The sequence below is a fragment of the Carassius auratus genome, chromosome 19 (genome assembly GCF_003368295.1).
Source record: "Carassius auratus strain Wakin chromosome 19, ASM336829v1, whole genome shotgun sequence".
Classification (NCBI taxonomy): Eukaryota; Metazoa; Chordata; class Actinopteri; order Cypriniformes; family Cyprinidae; genus Carassius; species Carassius auratus.
This window is the reverse complement of record NC_039261.1, coordinates 12535216-12556700: the sequence shown is the minus strand read 5'-3', so window position 1 is coordinate 12556700 and position 21485 is coordinate 12535216. Positions and strand designations below refer to the sequence as shown.

The window sequence follows — 21485 nt, the reverse complement described above, 5'->3', positions numbered from 1 at the left end:
TAGTTTTTCAAAGTATGTAGTCAAACCCATGGTCTATATTTGATAGCGTACGCAAACATAGGCAGTCAACACATGCACACAAGAAAGTTTCATCCATTTCTCTCTAAATGAATGAGCGATAAAAAAAGTCTTAGTCCTCATTTAAACTAAACTTGAGAGCACAACTTAACCAATTTGCAGACTTGTAAGCACAGGGATCTATTGTTTTTGCCAACTCCAGTATACTGAAAAAAAAGTGAAACTACTGTGTTGTTCTTTTAAAGTGCATTTTCACATTGGACTGAGTGAAAATCATGGTTTCTGGTTCATTGTTTTGATCTGTCTTCTCTTTTTTTCTACTTTGAAACAACAGCCAGGACTAATTACTGCAAAAAAAAATAAATGTTCAAGGAACATGTGTGAGCTAAGCATACAAAAAAATGCACTGTTAGAATCAGTGCTGATGATGAAATTTTCTTGCGTGCAACACGAACCAGAGAATACTTATTTTTTAATATATTATTTATATCTGTTTTTCCGAAGCAAGTTTTCATCGCAGAGTAAAAAAATAATAATGACAAAAAATGCAATATTATTTCTATATTCTTCTTTAAATCTTGCACTAGCAGCTTAATAGGCCTATCTCACAGTGTGATTTTATCTCTTCCTTCAAATGTTGTAGCAATTTTGCTTTGAGGTGAAAACGGCTTCCTTAGTAGATGTAGCACTCTCCAAACAGATCAGTACACAAGGTTTAAATGGGGCCTATGGGTCAGTGTTTGCTTTAAATTAAAGCAAGCTGTGTGTGTGTGTGTGTGTGTGTGTGTGTGTGTGTGTGCGCGCGCGCGCGCGTGTGTGTGTAAGAGAGAGAGAGAGAGAGAGAGAGAGCAAAATATCACAACAAACCGTATCGTTATCATGCCCTATGTTTCTAATACAATCTAATTTCTTCCAATCTGTATGGAGTTTATACCATAAACCTGTGCACATTTATGTCCAGATGCCTGTTGTATCAGGCTCCGCCCACCGCTAGAGAAAGCCCCGCCCGCTCTGCACCTGGGTTTCCCGCCGAAGCTCGCCGACTAGAGGCAAAGGACCACAGCTTCTCCACACAGCCGGGCAAGCGTTATTGGCTCTTCGGAAGAAACCGTTTTCTTCACTACTTCGCTGTTCTCCAGATATTTTTGACTCTTGTCGCACACTAGGATCAAACGTTTTTGTATATTTCGTGTTTATGTATTCGGACAGTTAAAGGAGAACGGCGCATTAAATGCGTTTAGTTCGACACACACACACAGCAGCATCCTCTCGCCAGGTCGAGCTTCTGCACACCGGAGCGTCTCTAGAGCTGTGAGCACTGGAGTTTGACGGACACACTGTCTGCTTCATCTTGGAAGTATACGTTTAAGACTGAGAAACATCACTAATATATCAACCGAAGTCGAGGACAGGAAATTATTTTTTCTTTCACGACGCCGTTACGCATGGTGGGAATTTCTACCTCTTTTCAGTGTAAGTCGCCTCAGTTACTGGCTTTATCTCTATTTCCCGTCACCTCACACGAATAATTATCCGTCTGTACACCTTAGCCACTTTTGATACATTTATTACGGTGCTTTATTTTACATTTGGGTAAATGAAAAACACTTCATTATTTTTCTGTCCTAGAATTCAGTTATTTGTTTATTATATGATCGGATTGCCCACATTGCTCAGTGTAAATCTCAACGTAAGGCGAGTATCACCTACAATACATAAAAATGTCATTTTTGATGTTACCCATATGATTTTGAATGGCCACTTACATTTCTGAAATGGTTTGCTGCCAAAGATTTTAACAAAATTAACGTTGTACGCATTTACCTCTATTTGTAAACAATGAAAAACATCGCAATACTATCTTTCTTTCGTTTTACGCTCATTAATGGATTTTATGGCGTATTTTATATCTTCTTTATCGCTTTGAAATATGTTTGATCGGGTTTCCCCCGCAACTAAAGCAAAATATTGTGCAAGAGAATGTATAATTCTCGTTGTAAATTGCAATACTTATATAGACTAACTATAATATTTGTATGTGAAGATGGATATGTTCTGTCATCTCACGTGCTCCGTAAATTCTTTATCTTATATTCTATAGTTCTGCAAACCAAAAACAAAACTTAGGTCTTGATGTACGAATTTTAATGCCGTTTCTAGATTTGTTTAGAATTCGTAAATGTATTTTATTTTTTATCAAATATATAATATAGGCTACTTATTAAATATATTACAGCCTATTCAATAAGAATGATATAACATACATTTAACATATTTCTACATTAATTCATCGTAACATTCATACTAATGTATGAAGTAAACCATTAACCACCAACATTAACTGGCGATCAGCATGTCATCTGTTGGCCGAATGTAAAATCACCTCCGTCTATAAACACATTAACGGTCTCTAATAAGCTTGAATTGTTGTTGGCCAGTCTGCGAGCTTCTCACGCGTTGCAAATTTGATCAAATCAAATGTTTGATTGCAAGCACAGGTAAACATCTGGTGTGAGACAGGAAGAAAATTGTGACAGCATGATGCATTTAGAAGGTGCTTTATAAAATGTTAATAAATAACGTTTTAAAGGAAGCGTTTGACAACTGGGATATGACAGTGGATTAAAAAGCTATGTTTAATTGTGACAGAACAATCAGTCACACTCGTGACATCACAATTCAGAATAGTTTTTTTTTTTTTTTTGACAACAGATATATATTTTTTAAGAAGATCCAAGACAACTTTGGAATAAGATGCATCTGAGAAGTGTGATTTCACAAAGGTGTGTTTAACAATTGTGATATCAAATTTGATGAACTGATCTGTTGACAACTGTGACATTATTGACAAAATGAGTCTGCCAATTGTGATATCACAGTTGATTGAGAAGCTGTATTGACAACTGTGACTTCACAATGGATTGAAAAGATGTGCTTATCAATTGTGACTTAGCCAGCTTTTTAAAAAGCTGCTCCTGTCACAATTGTCAAGCTCATCTTCTCAATCCATCATGATGTGAATAGTCTGCTCTCAGCGCTTAAATCCTCTCTTGACTGAAGAGTTGAGTCTTTAAAGGTTGGATGGGTAAAAGTTGAAAATTAAAGGGTAGAATTTTATTTTCCTTGCCCTCTGTGGCAGCCCGTGTGTATTTAAGGCGGAAAAAAAACCCAAAGGGATTTTGAAGAACTGCTGTTTCCTCGACAAATTTAGTTTGTTCTCACAGCTTGTGTTGTCAAATTTATGCTTTTTATTTTTGCATTTAACTATCAGTCAGAGTTGTTTTGTAATCTTGAGAATTCTCATCTTAAAGTAGATTTACATTTTATTTTCCAAAAGAGGTTTCTTTTACTTTAATAGTCATGCAGTTCAGGTTTTTAAAGATATGTTATTCCTTTGTATTTTTGTGATTCGGAAAAAAAAGAGGCAGCAATAACTGCTGTAACTATGACACTCTCCACTGTGAAATGGTCATCACCTCATTAAGGTCTTTGCCCACTGCTCCTGTCAACACGAGATTCAAACTGGAGACCATTGGACAGTGCAGGTAGTGAGTGTACATTGATTAAAGGCAAACAGTGTATAGTAGCTGGAGGTGAGGGTTCGGTGAGTGATAAGCACCATGTGTGTGTGTGTGTGTGTGTGTTTGTGTGTGTTTGGAGCCAGCATTAGCAGGCAGCAGCATCCTCTGGCTGAGGCCATCTGCACAGCCACCAGTCTGCCTGCCTCACACCTGTTCCCCTCTCCTTCACTCCCACTGGCCTCACACAGGTCAAACGCATGAAACCAGACACTGCCACAGCATAATGAAGAGATGACTCGACTGTCCACACCAACACACACACACAACTGTGTTTGAGATAGAGAAATGGAAATACTCATCCATTATTTGTATGTATGTCCGAGAGATATTTACTCATATTGGTTTACGCTTGTATGTAAATGTTCTACATATTTACTGTAAGGATGATCTATAAATATGCACCGTGCATCACTAGAAATTAATTAACCTGTCAGTGTGAATCTTTTTTTGTTTTTTGTCACATTCATGAAAGACGAGCATTGCGTGTTCCAGCACTGATAAATGTGCTTCTCATTTACCTTAAACGCAGAGCAGCGTAAAAACATTTGTAGTTAAGTGCTTACTGTGTATTTTAAATGATGAACAGCAGACGTTCTGGCCGAAAGCCAAGCGTGTTATCATTGCAGTAACTCATTTCATTAGTGATGTCATTAACCCCATACATAAACTGGCAGACATTCTCACCAGACACTTGCACAAATATGCAGCATGACTCGTTGCTTCACAATTTCTCTTTCATGCATGTTTAAATCAAAAACATGCTCTTTGAGCATAAGGATACAGAAACACATGCGGTACATTTTGCAGCGAGCAACCGGTATGTGTGCAAAAAGGTCTAAGCTGACAGACCATATAATTTCTCTGGATGAATAAAAATTGTAATAACAAAAGGGAAGAAAAACGAGCGAGTTCAGTTACGCGACATCAGCCAAGTGCATTATATGCAGTCTTAATGTTTCAGCTCTTAAGGGAAACATTCCCAAAATGCATTAGCGTTATTTCACTCGCTTCTCTTTCCTTTGAGCTATATCATGTATGAGGCTCTTTATATTCATCGAGGGCTACTGTTGGACTTGCTGACACACTCAATCTTTGGCTGTAAATAAGCGACCTGAGATGTTGGGCTTTGTCAGAGGGGAGAAAGGACCCTTATTTGCGAGGGCTGTAGATTTGACTCGACGTGAGTCTCTATGGAGGGCAGGCCATGAATGATTGAGGCGGCCCTCATCTCCCAGAATCCGTACTTCGGATCGATATGGGGCATAATGGCTACAAATTTTTCAACGAGGGGAATTTAGCGTGTGGTTATTGGATTTCATAAAGCATGAAAGTATAATGTGAGAGAAGAGGATGAGTGGTTTTTATTGTATCGTGGGGCTGGAGAGTACAATATAATGAGGCAATATAAAGTCAAAGGGGGATGTGTAAGAATTTACAAGGGGCTTTTTTAGCTGATACAGTTTGTACAAAACAAACTTGTCCTAGGTATTACATTTTTGTTTATTGATTTTAATAAGTTTAACAATAAAGAGTGGAGAATTTAAAATAGAGAATATTATTTCAATATAAAATATTTAAAGTCAGATATTTCTGATCAGGTCAAAACTAATTCTTGAAATTCATGAATATTGATATAGTAAACTTGATCAATTTCTGATGGCTTAAAAGAACAGAAGGATTTTAACTTGAAAATGGGGTCTGTTTGAACCTGAGCCATCATTGTGGTCCAGACTGGGGTTAACTAAACAAACCGCTGCTCCAGCTGACAGGTGTCCAGGCCGCCCAGCCTTGCTCACTATCTGTCTTCCTTTCTCTCTGTCTCTTTCACTGTCTCCCTCTCTGTTAATCCAAAATTCACTTGCCAATTAACTTCTCTTTCTCTCCCTTCCTCTCTTATTCCAACACGTCGTCTTATTCACTCACATCCATCAGCCGCACTCACTCACACACATGCAGTCACGCGCACGCTAAACTACCGCTCTGTCTTCTGTCTCTGTCTCTCGCTCGCTCTCTCTCTCTCCCCCTCTGTTTATTTTCCTGCCTCCATCTGGACCAGGCTGATATTGTAATCGCCCTAATGCACATTGCCTTCCCCTTAGACACACACACAATGTGCCATCCTGACAAGCCCCTTTATATTTCAGATAAGCCGAGGATGTGTGTTTAATGAATACAAAGCCGCGGTGTGTCGCCGTGCACTCTGCCAGAAGGTAATCTTATTGAATAGGTGCTTTTCAGCGATGCAGAAGATGATAGCGGCGCAGGAGTGAAGATGTAACCTGTTATCTTGCGCCTCCTCTATTTTCCCGTCACAGAATTTACATTTAAAGATTAGCTGTAAAAGGGTAAAAAATTCAGGGTGGTGAAGGTGTCAGGAGGAGTGTGTATGTGTGTATATGTTGGGGGGGGGGGGGGGTCCAGGGGAGTGTGACTTTAGCAGGAAGGAGTGAAGAAGACAAAAAAAAACACACAGGGTCTGTCATACAGTCTGTATCTGGCCTGTGTTTCAGCCTCGCGGCATCGCTATCTCGCTCCAGACCGAGTCTCTGCTCTGTGGGAACAGAGATTAGCACATTGTTATCTGTAATTGGGTTTTGTCTGTGGATTCAGGGGCTGCTTTTGCTAAGGAGAAGGTGAGAATGGCACATGACCAACATTACGCTTTGGCATATCAGTGTAAAGGCATGATTGATGGAGAATATGGACTGTGTAATGGCTTCATTAGGGTTTACTTCTTTTTATGAGGTAACAATTGCTGAGGGATGGACTCAGCTCTTGCAGGAAGTCTATAAAGCTTCTCCATAAAAAAGGGTGACAAACTGCCAAAAAGACGTCAGAAACATCCTTTCAGTGACGTTTATCCTATCTTATAGCTAGGGGTGGGCAGTATGACCGGATCTTATATTTGTTCATTTCATGTCAAGTTATTTCGCTGGATTAAAAAAAAAAAAACTTTATATATTAAATAACCATGTAATAATGCCTGAAATAATTAATAAAGTGCACACCAGAAAAAAAAAAGGTTTTCATTTGATTGATTACAGTGTTCCTTTAATTACTTTTCTTTGATTATTTTTCTTGATGTAAACTGAAAGATATGATTCATAGTAATGCACCAAATTATTTTCTTACTGCAGCATAGAAACCAAGTATATTTTGGGCCAAAAATCTAAACTGAAAATAAAGTTTTAATAATTACATTTGGGTAATTGAATTCTTTATGACAAGGAACAGTCTCAATATTTCAGACAACAAATTTTACGTATTGCTTCTCTACCATAATTTTTGGTTATGGTGAAGTGCGTCCACTTTGTTGACATGTTTACCTATTGTAGCTTATTCATGTTGTGTGCATAAAAAAAAGACACTGACACTGACACAGTCAAAATATGTCATCAAAGAATTGCTTATTCATCTGTTTTGGTCAATGATTTTGGCCCTCCAAAACTTTTTTGTCAGGAAATTAATAATGGTTCTTGGAATCAGTGCAGAAATAGACTCACAATAAATGACACTTGAGATAAGCAAAGGATTCGAAACAGAGGACACGTTCTGGACTGTTATAAAGCAAAATGCATTATACCTGAAATGCATCCAAATGAAATTTAAATTTGACTCGAATCAAATCTTATTGAATTGGGAAATCTGTATCGATAACCAGCCTTACTGGCAGCTATCACTGTATTCTCAGTTTACATGGAGCACAAATGCATTAAGCACTACCTTTTTCTGTAATTTATGGCATCAGAGTCAGAATCTGTCGGCCGTATCTGTTCAGTCACTAATGTTTGATTCATGGGCCGCTCACGCCCATTAATTTTGATTTATGGATTCTGATATGTATTTATGAAAAGGGCACCCACTCGATTGCAGCCTCTGTGGCCCAGTAAAGAGGAGTGTAATTAAGATTTGTTTTGAGCCTAGAGGCTCAACTCCTTCAAGAGCTATGGATCAATAGGCAGAGACAGTAGACCCCTGTGTGTTCACTACACATATTGACACGCTCAGTCAATTAGAGCTCCCGAGAAAGCAGAGAGCAAGCAAGCAGAAAGACGGCGAGAACAAGACGGATCGGTAAAATTGTACTCACTGCTCGACGGTCTGAATAAATGAAAAATAAGGTAGTATGCAATTGTGTAACGCAGTGATTTTCCAAAGCTCACAATGCCATATGGTGTGCATTCATTATAATGTCTATAGATTCTTACACCGCTAGAGAAAATAACACCTGGTATTCAAAAGCTTCAGTATACAGACTTCTTCGAAAAGAATTTGTGTGTGTGTGTGTGTTTTCTTGTCTCTGGATTAGTCCAAATTGTATTGAGGCTATAGTTTGGGCTTTCCTGTTGTTGGCAGTTAGTGTCACAGACACTGTGGTGGGACAATAGCTCTGTGGTGTAGCACACTAGAAGATTGTGTTGTAGTTGAATGATCAGCAGGTGCCTTCGAGATAAACGCTCCGTGTCAATTATTTCTAGAAGAGGTGATTCATAAGAGGGGGCTGAAGTGTAGAAGTAGAGGAAGACAGAGCGTGGGGGAGCAGGTAAAGAGGAGCATGCGCCCGGGTGGATGAACCTCTTCGTTTTCAATGCGGCTTCGCATAAAAGAGTCATTTTGTTAAACGTCCATTGCATCTAAGCTTTTGTTTGGCATGAATGGAGGGGGCACCCCTGGCGCATTAAAAAGTGTTTGTAGCTGCAGAACGAATGGAGAATTGCGCTGAATTACTTGACATTATCTCCCCATGTTACCATCATCACTATTGGAAAGACTAAAAGAGCCGTTTTAACACAAAAGTCAAAATATAACAATATATGAAACACCATAGACCAAGACGATAATGCATTGATTACTCAATCGCTTATTTAAACATAATGCTCTGAATTATGGCAGCTAAGGAAGTACCGCTGGACTTTTCCTGACAAACGCGGTTCCTCTGATAAGACTCTCATATGCAGACTTCGTAGAAACCGTGGAAAGGGAATGAACCTTGTCTCAGATCCTGTTTATGGCTGGATGGATGTGAGCATGTTTTTTTTAAACAGCTGGGAAGGAATTCATCCTGCCAAGAGCCATTCCTGGTCACTCAGGACTTCCGCCATTAGCAGCACGGCTCCACTGCACGCACATGACCACAGAATGAACCCACAGATGGGCACTGGCCTCGGCTGCCGCAGACCTTCGACACGCCAGTCATGTTTCAGACCCCTCCAAAAGAAGATACTGAAGAAGATCAACAAAGCAGATCAAGTCCAGCAAAGTGATGTAGCACTCATGGTTATTACGTGACTTGTGTGTGGTATTGTGGAGTGGATCTTTTTGGATCAATAGGGTCTGAGTTGAGGGGGTCGGGAGAGAAGGGCAGTGATCCGTACCACTTTAATTTGGGTTTAATTAACCTTTATGTGAGTGGCTCAGCCTCTAAAGATCTGAGATTCTGCCTGCAAAAACAATTTGGAGACATTTGTATTAAGGATGCTTCAATGTGAAATACTGTTGATGATTATTTTCATGTTATGTCTGATCTTAGAATTCACTATTATTATGTGTAAATAAATTGAAAAGAAATGCACTAAAAACTAAAATCAATCATTTTAAATGCTGCATCACAACATTGTAATGTTTAGTACAAGAAACTAATATCCCTTTTAAGACTTGCTTAAGATTACATTTAATAGTCTAAATTATTACTGTTTTAAAGATTAACTTGTTACTGACTGATGTGGATAAATAAAAAAAGTCTAATGCATTGGATTTGGATTTCTGGATATTCCTGGTTTTAATGTGATTCATCCGTGCATATTTTCTGCTGACATCACCACGGCCGTGTTGGCTGTCGGATAACTTTAACCATTAGAAGCAATTTAGGCAATGTTTGAGTCCCACCCAACTTAGTTTTTGCAGTTTTTCGTTGGGAAATTGTATGGCGCATGTCATTTTATGTTGACTTTAAGACTTAATTGCATGAGTTTGCATGAGTCCCAAAGAAATGATGAAATGGTGATTTTCAGTTTGGCAGAAAAGTTCCTGAACAATGTATCCAAGCATATACGGTATAGGGCTACGTATGGATTGGAATGGCATTATGTGGTATTTAACTGCACTGTGGTCTCTCTGATTCATTCCTTTCAAAATACACTTCAGTGCCAGTGTTTTAAATAGTTGCACGTTGCGGCGAGTGGCGCAGCTATGGCAAAGTTGAGACCCCTCTCCCAATGGGAAGGGGTCTCGTGGAGCAATAAAATGGCAGTGCATATAAATCCATCTTGCCTTATAAGGTCAGAAATGTTTTAAGTTGTTTCAGGACAGTTGTGTGTGCCAGTAATTGTTCCCCCATCTGTCTTAATGTGTCTTTATCAACATCTGGTTTTGTAAGCTATACTTCAGTAACAAGTATCATGTGTCAAGGGTTCCCAGTCCTGCTAGCACGATTAGCCTAGCCTTGACTACTGCTCCGAATGCAGCGCCACATATGCTTGCCATTACTCCATACCATTCACAAAATGTAATAACTTTTTAGGGGAAAGATGTGTGCATGTGCCTGTTTTTCTTCTTCTCTTCACTTTTTCCATAACTGTAAAGAATTATTTTGGTCTGGTTTTAATGTTCCCCCGGTGACTGGACAAATTACTGGCTCACAGGACATTCGGGGCTGCATGAGTGAAACGTGAATGGTTCATCCCTTCAAGCACAGCCCTGTCTGCACCTCCCCGTGTACCTTACCAACACAGAAAGCGAGAAAGACATCTTCCAGCCGTCTTGTTTGGAGCATGAAAGGAGATGTGTCTAATGAACCCATCCCGTGCTCTGAGGCTCTGGGCTCAGGAACATGCGCACACTTTGGCAGCGATGCAAAGATATGATCTTAATCTGCTATTTCCTCTTTGGCAGTATTAAATTGTCCACATAATAATTCACAGCTGCACTGGGATCAAATATAATGGTGCAGCTGCAATTTTATGTTTGCGAATTTTAACTGTTCTTTCTTTCTGTCTCAACGTCTCCCTCCAGCCCCGCCTCCTCCCGGCACCATATGGGAGATGCTGCTACAGTCAAATGAAGGGGGTTTGTGCCTTGGATGTGGTATGTGAGTCATGTGCAGCTGAAGCACCTTGATGGTTAGATTGTGTTGCAGTTGCGCGCGGTGTAGCGTGTGCTCTCAATAGAGGGATTAGGAGCTTGTCATGGTTTCATTCACCCTGAGACACTTGATTCCAAACATTTCCGTCCTCCGGAGACCTAATCGCATCTATAATTTGCGTTGGCCAGGTCACGGTCTGACTGCTCACCCTTTTATAGCTACTTAAATCTACCCCTGCGGTATTTTTTGTTGCGATGTGCAAACCTGTATATTTTTTAATCAAGTAGTCAGGGAGCTATTAGTCTGAATGAATAGTTGAGGAATCAGTTTATTAGGAGTAGTCCACAAAAAAATAAAAATTCAGTCATTGTTCTCTCTTCTGACTGCCGTTATCAGTCTCTCTCAATTTATTTCTTTTTATTGAAAGTCATGAAAACAATATCGTTAAGTTTTTCTTTTGCCATTTGAGCAAATGGGAATGCAAAACATAATATATTAACCCAACTATAATGACATATATACATCTTTTTATATAATTTTATATATTACTAATAAGTTTTAGTAATTTCATGTATTAGGAAATATTAGGAAATAGCATACTAATAATAAAACCATTGCTAAAACAACAAATAGAAAAAAAAAATAGACTTTAAGATCGACTGGTCAGCATTTAGGCAACTAATCAACCATTGTGATCCATCCTATTTTTAATACGGTATCCAGAGTGATCCTGGGGTGATTCGCCACCATCATCATGAACAGCAAGGAAGACAGCACCCGTCACTGACAAGGGGGTCCTTTTGGACTAAGCCTCCCCAAGCACTTATTGCCAAAGAGATGATTTGTCATGCACGGCCTTAGGCTATTGCTTTTAATGACAGCGTAAATGGAAAAGTCGGTGGCTGATTAGAGAGCGTGCATGCACAGCATGTTTATTCAGATCTCACTTTTGGCTCCCGTCTGGTGCTCCCTGTCACTCCGCACCAAACATGACTCTCTTAAAAGGCCCCTTGCATCAGCTGAGCGCTGGAGGCGCCTGTATCTCTGTGTGTGTGTGTGTGTGTGTGTGCACAAGATGGATTAATGCTATAAACAGAGAGTTGGATTTATCTGCAATTGGCACCACGTTTTTCTCCACGCAGGATTTGATGCCCGAAGAGGAGGAGAGAGAAGAGAATGCCTTTATTCAAAACAACTGTTTGTGAGTAATTAACATATGAAAGGAAGCTTACAGTCTGGCAAATCCCTGCACTTGTTTTCAATTATTTATCCACATTCTGGGAGGGGGGGAAAGGGGGAGGCGTAGGTGGGTGTCTGTCGCAGAGGGAGGGTGGAGGGTTATCCAGAACCATGAAAAGAAAAGTGATTTTGTGAGAGGGCCTCTGGGAATTTGCTATCAGACATGATGAGATGAAAATGGAGTAAAGCCAAAGAGTGGATTATGGGTAACGCAGAGGGTCGATGATGAGCGGACAGTGAAATGGAATGAGAATGGACTAGAATTCCAGATCAGCGTGATTATTGGATATACCTCGGCTCATGCCTGCCGTCTCCCTGAGGCACTGATCTCACGAAAACGGATGGGAAAGACAAGGCCACAACTGACCTCAGGGTGAGCTGTTCATAGGACACGAGAAACCACAAAGATAAAGAAAGAAGGACTGGATGGAATAAAGTTTTCACAGGCTTTTGTCAGGGTGGGGCCTTCCCGTATTCACCGATGCCACAGGCTGGAGATTGATGGACAGGGCTGCAGGCCAGGACAGTATCAGCACCGAGCAGAACTAGTCAGAGGAAACCGGAGGGAGGAGAAGATCAGGCAACCCTGTTAGAGACAAGAGAGAGAGAAGGAAGATTGAGAGTGGAGCGCAGAACGATTGAACAGACGTATAGTCGCTGTGCCAGATGCCACAAAATATAGAAGCAGGAAGAAGTGAGGGAGGAGAAGGAGGAATGAAACAGGAGGAGATGGTCTGAACAGCAGCACATTCAGAAGCATCATATAGTATCATATTTTAATGTGCAGATTTGAATCACGCTTGCAAGCTGTGCTTGTTCGCCCATAATCACTAGCTTTATTTATGATGGGCTCTGGAATAATGTTAGAATCAGATTGCCTCGTTTATGGATAATGCAGGCTGTTATGTTATACGTTGTACAGGGCAACATAACTTTGCAGATTCATGTCTTTTTCATTAGGGTGGTGGTGCAAACCAACGCAAAGTATTTCAGTAGAACTGAACATTTGTGGTAGAAGGGTTGCATTTGTAGTAGAAGCGTGTAGCTGGAGGCTATAGAGGGTTCAATTAACTCCCGCTGTCCTCATTCTCACAGATCTCACTCGCTCAAAGACGTCTGCCTCTGTTCATGCCATTCATTTCAGTCTCTGACTTTGGAGTGCCTGACAGTGCCATTGATCTGCTCTCTGCATCTTGATCTCTGGAGTTTCAGCAGAGTGTGTGCAAAGGGATTGTGTTTTTGTAGTTGTTGTTTTCTAAAACCCTTTTAATAGCACGTAGTGTTGTGTTGAAGTGGAATCATATTTGTTACTGCACACGTATTCCACATTGCACGTGTCTGTTTACTGCCCTAAGGGATTTTTGTCTACGCTGCGCTCGAAATTTACTTAGAGTCATAAAATTATTTGCCAGTTGTCTTTATTATTTTTTTTTACAAAAAAAGTTACTTTCAACTATAAATAAATAATAACATAAACTTTAAATAAATATAAATACAATCAAGCGGTTAAAAACGCATCTCTTCCATCATAGTTTGACCCTATACCTCTACCACCTATTTTATTTTATTTTTTATTAAAAAAAAATAAATAAAAAAAAACACTTGACCCGCTTAGGCTTGCACTCTCTATTCTATTTATATTCTAATTGTTTTCTTTTAAAAGAAAAAAAGTCCCTCCAACACTAGCATTCTCTATTCTTTTTCTATTCTATCTACTTGTTTTATTTATTTATTTATTTTATATATTTTTTGTTATATGTATATATATATATATATATATATATATATATATATATATATATATAAACCTTTCTATGTGTATTGCATTAGGCTAACCGAGACTTATATATTATCGTTCTTTTCTTGGTTTTGATTGCTTCCTCATTTGTAAGTCGCTTTGGATAAAATCATCTGCTAAATGACTAAATGTAAGTGTAATTAAAAATAAAAAATTATTTAATTATTTAAAATGTATATATTTTTATTTCTTATCACCATTTAATCACAGCCTAAAGCTTGTAATGGCAATTACCTTTAATAGTTTTAGTTAAACTACCTTTAAAAGTTATTAGTGTTATAGCATCTAAAGTGATATTGATATTCTTATTATCATAATAAATATATTTAAATCACAGACATGCACAAAATTAGTCATTATTTTTACGTGGTATTTTTTACATTAATAATAGTATTTGTAAAGTTGGAAAAGTGAGAAAACCACTTTCCCTTTTTATTATTTTTAATTTCCTTTGTCATGTGGTGAAGCTGTTGTGCCCCTGGCTTTCCTCAGCTAATGGACGAATGTAAACTCATTGAATTGAGCAGTTGTGTAGTCCCCTGTCCTCTCCCACCTCAGTCTTCATGCCATCTGTGGGTTTGATTTAGTGGCTAAGAGGCTTTCTGAGCAATGGACAAGTGATGTTAATAGCACACATATGCCAGAGGACTGTTTTAGTTTTATGGCTCTGACATGAGACTGTTTTGATTTGAGCGAGGCCGACCATAACTCATCCACTGCAGCACCGGTCAACATATATTTTATTAACAGCAATGAGTTTCTCATTTTATTTCCTCTGTATCTGTTTCTCATTTTTTTAATATGTATCTTTCTAGTAGTGGCGGTAACTTTATTTGGCATGTAGTACACACACAGAAACCCCTCTGCAGGTTGACAGGCTGCTCACCTCACAACATATCTGCAGTGCCTGTTGTCATGGCGACTGCAGCGTGCTGCTGGCGGTACTCTGTGGTCAGGGGTGTGCTGAAGTAGAGCAGTACTGACCAGAGGGATGCTCGGGTCTGCCTGGGACACCCGGGGTCAGCGTGTCACAGTCCGTCCTCACCCCACCGAGGCTAGTGAATATTTCATGAGGATGCTGGAAGTGTTTTATCCTAATCTGTGAGTATAGAGTGTGGACATTTGTGAAATCCATGCCTCAGCTCCTCCTCGAGGGACTGTGTATTGTTTAGAAGAAATAAGTGGATTTCCTGTATTCTCACGCCTGTGAATAGAAATGTGTGCCACATTTTCTGTGGTAAAATGGAGTAAAACACTATTATTGGTAACTAGAAGCATTTTCAAATAAGCAAAAATATTTAAAGGAAATAATGAAAAAGTAATAAAAAATTGAAGTCTCCATTGACTTTCATTGTATGGGAAGAAACAGCTGAAATATTATTTTAAATATCTTCTTTTGTGCTATCCAGAATAAAGAAAGACATACAGGTTTGAAACAACATGAGGGTGTACAACTTATGATTTTGGGTGAACTATTATCATACAAGGGTGCAGGAGCATTTGTGAATTTATGAAAGGCAGGCATTCGATTTCTGTGGAAATCTGTGGAACTTTCTTTCATTAATTTGCCTCCTGGGTGTTCCTCAAGAAGGGCAAGAGTGGGGTGGATAACAGCAGCTTGTTGATGCCCCAGTCATGGCTTGCGGAAGCATGATAGCAGGACCAACCTCTCGACCAGGACAGTGGAGGTCAGTCTGTGAGCTCGCCCGCCCTCGGGGCTTCCGACTTTAATTACCTGAGGAGCAAAACATCCCTGCTTGCCGGTGGAGGAAGAGTGTGTGAACAAGGGATATCGGGCCGCGCAGTCCTGCAGCAGCGACATCCTGCCCGGGGAGGCCGGGCCCTGTCCGTCCTGGTTCCTGACAGTGGGCTATCTCTGCCGGACCCGTGGTTCCTTCCATTCTAAAGGCCATTGTGTGGAGAAGGGCTGGGCCAGGAATGACTGGTTCCTGTTAGGCTCAATCTCTCGCTCGGCCAACTCCGGTCCCACTGACAGATTCCTCCTGTTTTGTTTTGCTCTCTCTCTTTTTGTGTTAGTCACTCGTGAGGATACCGAAAGTAATAACAGGACTAAGGAGAGCCTGCATTGAGCAGCTTCTGTCCTCTTGCCACAGTATGTTTGCATTACATAATCTAAACATAAGATGGGACAGCTGGCATCCTCAGTTTCAAAAAAACGTTGACAAAAACGTTCTAAAGCAGGAACATCTTTTTTTCTTTCTCTCCTCAGTATTTGCTGGTGAATCTGTCAATGTGCATCTGGACTCGCCTCTGCAAACCGAACGGCTCATGATCAGTATTTAGAAATGAGATGTAGGTGTTTTTGTTTGTTACCTAACTGCAGAAGCAGACAATGAATCTGTCACTCTGTACATGTTGGTGTGTGCGTGTATGTGTAAAGATTTAATATCTGAAGTGTGTCTTACTAGCACCACCTAGTGTGCAAGCACTAATGGGATGAGCCACGAAGGCATCTCTACCTCTTTACATGTTAAGAGAATAAACAGACTTCAGATTAACATCAAACTCCACCGCCTAATGAAACATGCTCTGTTTTCTGCAGCAAGGAAGAGCGGCTCAGCTGTCAGACAGTTACTGGACTGGGCTGAGAGCAGAGTCTGGCTCCGGTCCAAATGAGGGGGCTGATTTTGTTACATGCTTTTCATGAATCAGCACAACTGCCTGTGTCACTTTCTAGTGTGAGACACACATTCAGATGTTACTTGCACACATTATACAAACTGGAAAGCGGGATCATTCTGCAGTCACTGGAGTTGGGGGGGTGAGGGGTCTCTTTGGACCTGGTGACCGTAGTTGAGCTTGATTGGCGTGCACTGTGTGCCGCAGTCATGCTGAAAAGGTGGAGTGGGAAAGTCATGAATAGCTGTGGAACACAGATCTGGCCCCAGCCCTCAGCCACAGCTTGCTCTGGGACTCAGGGACAGCAGAACGGACAGATGGCTCGGGACTGGACACACACACACACATACACTTACTTATGCTTTTTCTCTTCTTTTTTGCATGCAGACCCACAACACAAGTTACATATGAAAACTAGCAGTGATGCACCAAAACAGATTTTTTACTGAAACACCAAAACTGTTTTCAAGTTTTGGTAATTCAATTAGGTTAACTGAACTCTTCATGTTGAGTCTCAGTATTTCAACCAAACACATGTTGTTTGCATAAAATGAGAGGGTTATTAAGATCAGGTGATGTCATTGGTCATCCATTCATATTTATATTTGCACCATTATACAAACTCTTTCACTATGGCTTTATTACAGTTTAAAAGCGCGACAGAGGCATTTCTGGCCTGTTTGAGTTTTCATTGATGCCTACTTGTTCATATCCGTAGCGATTCTACATAAGAGGCAGAATAAGCACTTCGCTGCTTATTTCTAGTGTTTTGCTCCTGCAAGGAGCATCTTCTTATGGTTTCTGCTGTCTGAGAAATATTTACACTGTGATTCATACCCTCTTATTGGACGCTCTTGCCCTTGGGGGTTTCTTCTGTGAGCATCATACTGGCTGATCTAATGACCATCTCTACTTCCATAGTTCCTCCTCTGCTTCTCTTTTTCTGTCTCATTGCAGCCTCTGCAGCTAAGCCATCGTACAAGCAGATCATCAGAGAGCTCTAATGGCTTCCAGCTGTGTGGAAAATCAAGCCCTTTGGGTTGGGTCGAGAAGCAGACAATGCACAAGAAAAACTGAACTAATTTAGGCCCTTTTTCAGCACCAACAGACAACAAAAGACACCATACCCTTGGTGTCAATGTGCTGCACAGGTCAAGGGGCAGAGTGTGTGGGGACACCACATGTGTGCAACTCTGTCCCACTTTTCAAGTTGAGACCTTCACCTTGAACGAATAGACCCTGCAGAAAAGGTATTTGTATGCTTGCAGGCTTTACACGAAGCTCTTAAGCCCATCATGAAAAATCTGGCGCTATTGGTCCTTGGAAAACGAACGAAGTGGAATCCCTTCATCTCACAGTTTCCTCAACTCGCATTGTCTCCTTCCTGCTCTTTCAGTCTGTTAATGCAGCCAACTCTTAAAGCAGGCCTTTATCAAGCCAGCCTGGAATTATATTCTCTTCCCACCGGCTCTGAAAGGGTTGTCAGATTGGTTTAAGGGGAGGGAGGGGATGGGAGCAAGCCACAGAAAAGCCTGAATATTTAGTTTTCTACGTTGCCCCTCAATAAAATTCTGAATGTAGTGACTTATGAGAAATGTACTAGGTTAGAGGCAAGGGGAATTGACGGATTTGGCTTTGTGCTGAGTGGGCGTAAAGGTGTGTAAGCACTGACGAAAGGAAGTTGAAAGGACATTTTCTCACACACACCTCATTGCAGGATATAAGTGCAGCAAGGGTTTGTTTTTTACCTCATGGTAAGTGATCATCCTAGAATTGTTCAATTATGTTTACATTTTCAGACGTCAATGAAGAGGTGTTTGAAAGCGTATCTGTCAGTAGCAGTCTATTTTTCTTGTGCCTTGTAGCACACTTTGCCTTTTATGACTTTGATAACTACACTTCATTTTACTTCACTATTTAAAGCTGCAGGAAAAAGCAAATGAGGAAATCTAGCATTGTTGGAGTGTTGGTAATGTTCATAATTTACAAGTGAATGCATCCACTGCCAATTAAAACAAATAAACTTCTGGAACTTCCAGAAAAGTTGTTTTTCTTTTTTGCCAGTGATTGAACATTTAAGGTATAATTATCCCAAGTATTGTATTATTACCCATCTCTGTGAAACGGTTGGGCTGGTGAATCTCAGGAACATCAAAATGTGTCTTTGCCAGTGCTGTTTATCTCAAAGTCACACTCTGTTCAACCCCCAGTCTGGAGAGACAGGTTGGATGCTGATGAAGAGAGAGAAATGTGCCACTAAATGTGCGAGAAGGAAAGATCCGTCTCTCCACCCCTCGCCTCTCCATCCTTTCCTCTCGCTCTCTCTCCTGAGCGCTTCCTCCACATGGAGCTCATCTGCTGTTTAAGGCGGCTGGGAGAAATGCCTTCAAGCTGACAGGGGCTGAAAGCCCAGACATATGTTAATCACATGCAGTGATGGCAGTCTGGGAGGGCAGAGAGAGAAACAGCAAATCTGAGAAAGAAAGCAGAAAAAGAATGAGTTCGGGGGGTGGGGGTGGGGGGAGAGAGAGAGAGAGAGAGAGAGAGGAGGAGGAAGAGAGCCACTATAGAGACTTAAAACACAGCAGTGGTGGCAGATGCATGCCTTTGTTTGGACTCTCCAAATTGATTTTTCTTGGTTTTAATGAGGTTGTTCCTGCTTGGAAAAAATGGTGGAGGGGGGGCTTATTGATACAGACAGGACGGCCACATGCCACTATTTTGGATGAGTCTGAAGCATTAAGGCCTCCACACAGTGAATGTTTAGACTCATGAATCAGGAGGTTAATAACTGAATCTGATAGTCTGGACAAACTGGCAAACATGCTGTTAACCTTACTTCTATATTTTTTCATCTGATACGAGTGCAGTAGTGCAGTATGAAGTGAATCTGGTTAAGCAGAAGCAGATGTGACTCAACTAAGATTGGTTGGTTGGACCAGAAGAAGGTTGTTTTTGCAAGAGTGCTGTTAATTCAGAGCATATGAGAGGACAGATTCACAGCAAATCTCTATATCATCAAACAGCACACATATCTATCTATCTATCTATCTATCTATCTATCTATCTATCTATCTATCTATCTATCTATCTATCTATCTATCTATCTATCTATCTATCTATCTATTTATATATCTATCTGTCTATATATCTATCTGTATTTCTGTCTGTCTCAGTCTGTTTGTCTGTCTGTCTGTCGTGTCTCTCTCTCTCACTCTCTCTTATGCGTGCTGTGTTTTCTGTGGCTGCTGCTCATCAGTTGGGAGGGGTCAGTGGAGGAGGCGGAGAGCGTGTGTGTGTGTGTGTGTGTGTGTGTGTGCACATTTGCGTGCGCTCTAGCTGTCATTGTCTCAGTCTGGAGGCTCAGGGAGCAAGCGTGTGCAGGATAACGCGAGGCCCCAGCGGCCACACGTGCCCTTGTTAGTGCAGGGCATCCCTGGAAGCAGAGCAGAACAAGAGGCAGGTCTCCATCTGTCCCTCTCAGGATCTGAAAGCAGGAGGACAGACTGCTCGACTCTCGCCCAGACCTGGTATACCGGCCTCAGGGACCTGTGCCTCCCCCCTGTCCCTCGCAAAGCACAGAAAGACGCAAAGAGATTAAGATTACTCTGGATTCTTTGAGATACAGTTTGTCTCCATCATCCATGATGCCAGGTGAGATTGGGAAGCTTTCAATGTGTGTGACTTTGTCGGTGGGAAATTGTGCATGTGGTTTTTTTAATGTAAGTATCTTAAAATACAGAAGTGGACTGTATAAGACAATTTGTATTGCTTTTTTACTTTATTGACTGCTTTTGGAAGTACGTTACTCAAATAATATATATTTTTATTAATGTATTTATTTATTATTTAAGATCTCAGCTGATACTTTTTTATACACTATGTCTTTTTCTGATAAGCATAGATAAATGGTATATCTGCCTGTGCAAGGGAATACTGGTAAACTAGATCATTTATACTATATATATATATATATATATATATATATATATATATATATATATATATATATATATATATATACACTAATAATTTATTATTTTACATTAAATGTAAATTTTTTGATGCTAAATATTTTTAATTTGTAATTATAGCTGCCAATTCTGCAGCTATGATGTAACTTCATGATAGCTAAATCCATCCACACAAGCTTTCCTAGACTACCACAAATTCATTAGCCTTTTAACTTCACCTTAGTCACTTTGGGCACAATTGAGAACGTTTCATTTATCACAGAAAATCCAAACATTATGTTCACAATATATAACCGTTCAAATACAAGACCAGTAGAAACAATGCAATGGCCTGATAGTCCATCCGATCTCTCTCACATCCTCATTACTGAGCCCTGTTCAGGAAAATCAGAAATCTGTTCTAGAAAGAGTAAATGTTCATGTACAGGAGCATGCAAGTACAGAAAGCAGACTGAGAGGAAGAAAATGAGAGAGGAGAGTTGCAGAGGGCAGCTGGCGTGCTGTGTGTGTGCAGGCTGCAGGGAGATCTCAGTGCTGCTCTTCACAGATGGTGTTGTGAGACAAGCTCTGTTGGCACTGCTGCTCTCCTGTGTGCCGTGGCCACTACCTCTCTGCCAGCCAACCCGTCTGGTGCCCACCTCTCCGACTCCCCCTCTCCATCTACCCACCCTCGACTTCTCTTTCTGTTTGTTTCTCTTTCTGAACTTGCAAGTGTAACATTGTTGGCTGTGTTTTTGGCTCAGTGTGACTGTGGTGGCTTTTTAAACTGGAGTTTGAATGATGAAATTCTATGGTTGAGTTAATAACGTATTGAAGTCTTTCATGAGTTATAGATGGTTGCATTTCTACATTTGTGCTTTATTGGGAACAGTATATGAAGCAAAGCATGGCTTTATTCTTTTCTTTAAGATGTCTGTTTCTTACTAATTGTTGCAGATCTGGGCTTTCGATTTGTTCTTTTCAAACGGCCACTTAAAATGTGTTTGTTAACATTGGCCTTTGTGTGAAGCGTGTGTTTATGAATTGTGTGTGCATGTGTAGAATTGTTCTGGAAGCACTGGAGGAAGCAGCTGTAAGCAGGCGCGTGTGCCAGGTCAGGGACACTTGAGCAGAACTGACACTGGGTTATTTCGGACACCCATCTGCACTGGAGC

At 40.5% G+C, this 21485-nt stretch overlaps 1 protein-coding gene across 4 annotated transcripts in view; it reads left to right on the top strand.

The window, feature by feature from the left end:
* The first annotated feature begins 1048 nt into the window (after positions 1-1048).
* LOC113119442 (protein CBFA2T1) overlaps positions 1049-21485 on the top strand; it is a 51101-nt gene continuing 30664 nt past the window's right edge. For 3 of the 4 annotated variants that reach the window (XM_026288947.1, XM_026288946.1, XM_026288945.1), the window contains exon 1: positions 1049-1491. In XM_026288947.1, coding sequence (XP_026144732.1) covers positions 1464-1491 — 28 coding nt within the window. In that variant the 5' untranslated portion in view covers positions 1049-1463. Of the gene's footprint in view, positions 1492-19604; positions 20012-21485 lie in introns of those variants that run through there. The other variant, XM_026288948.1, reaches the window with a different exon arrangement.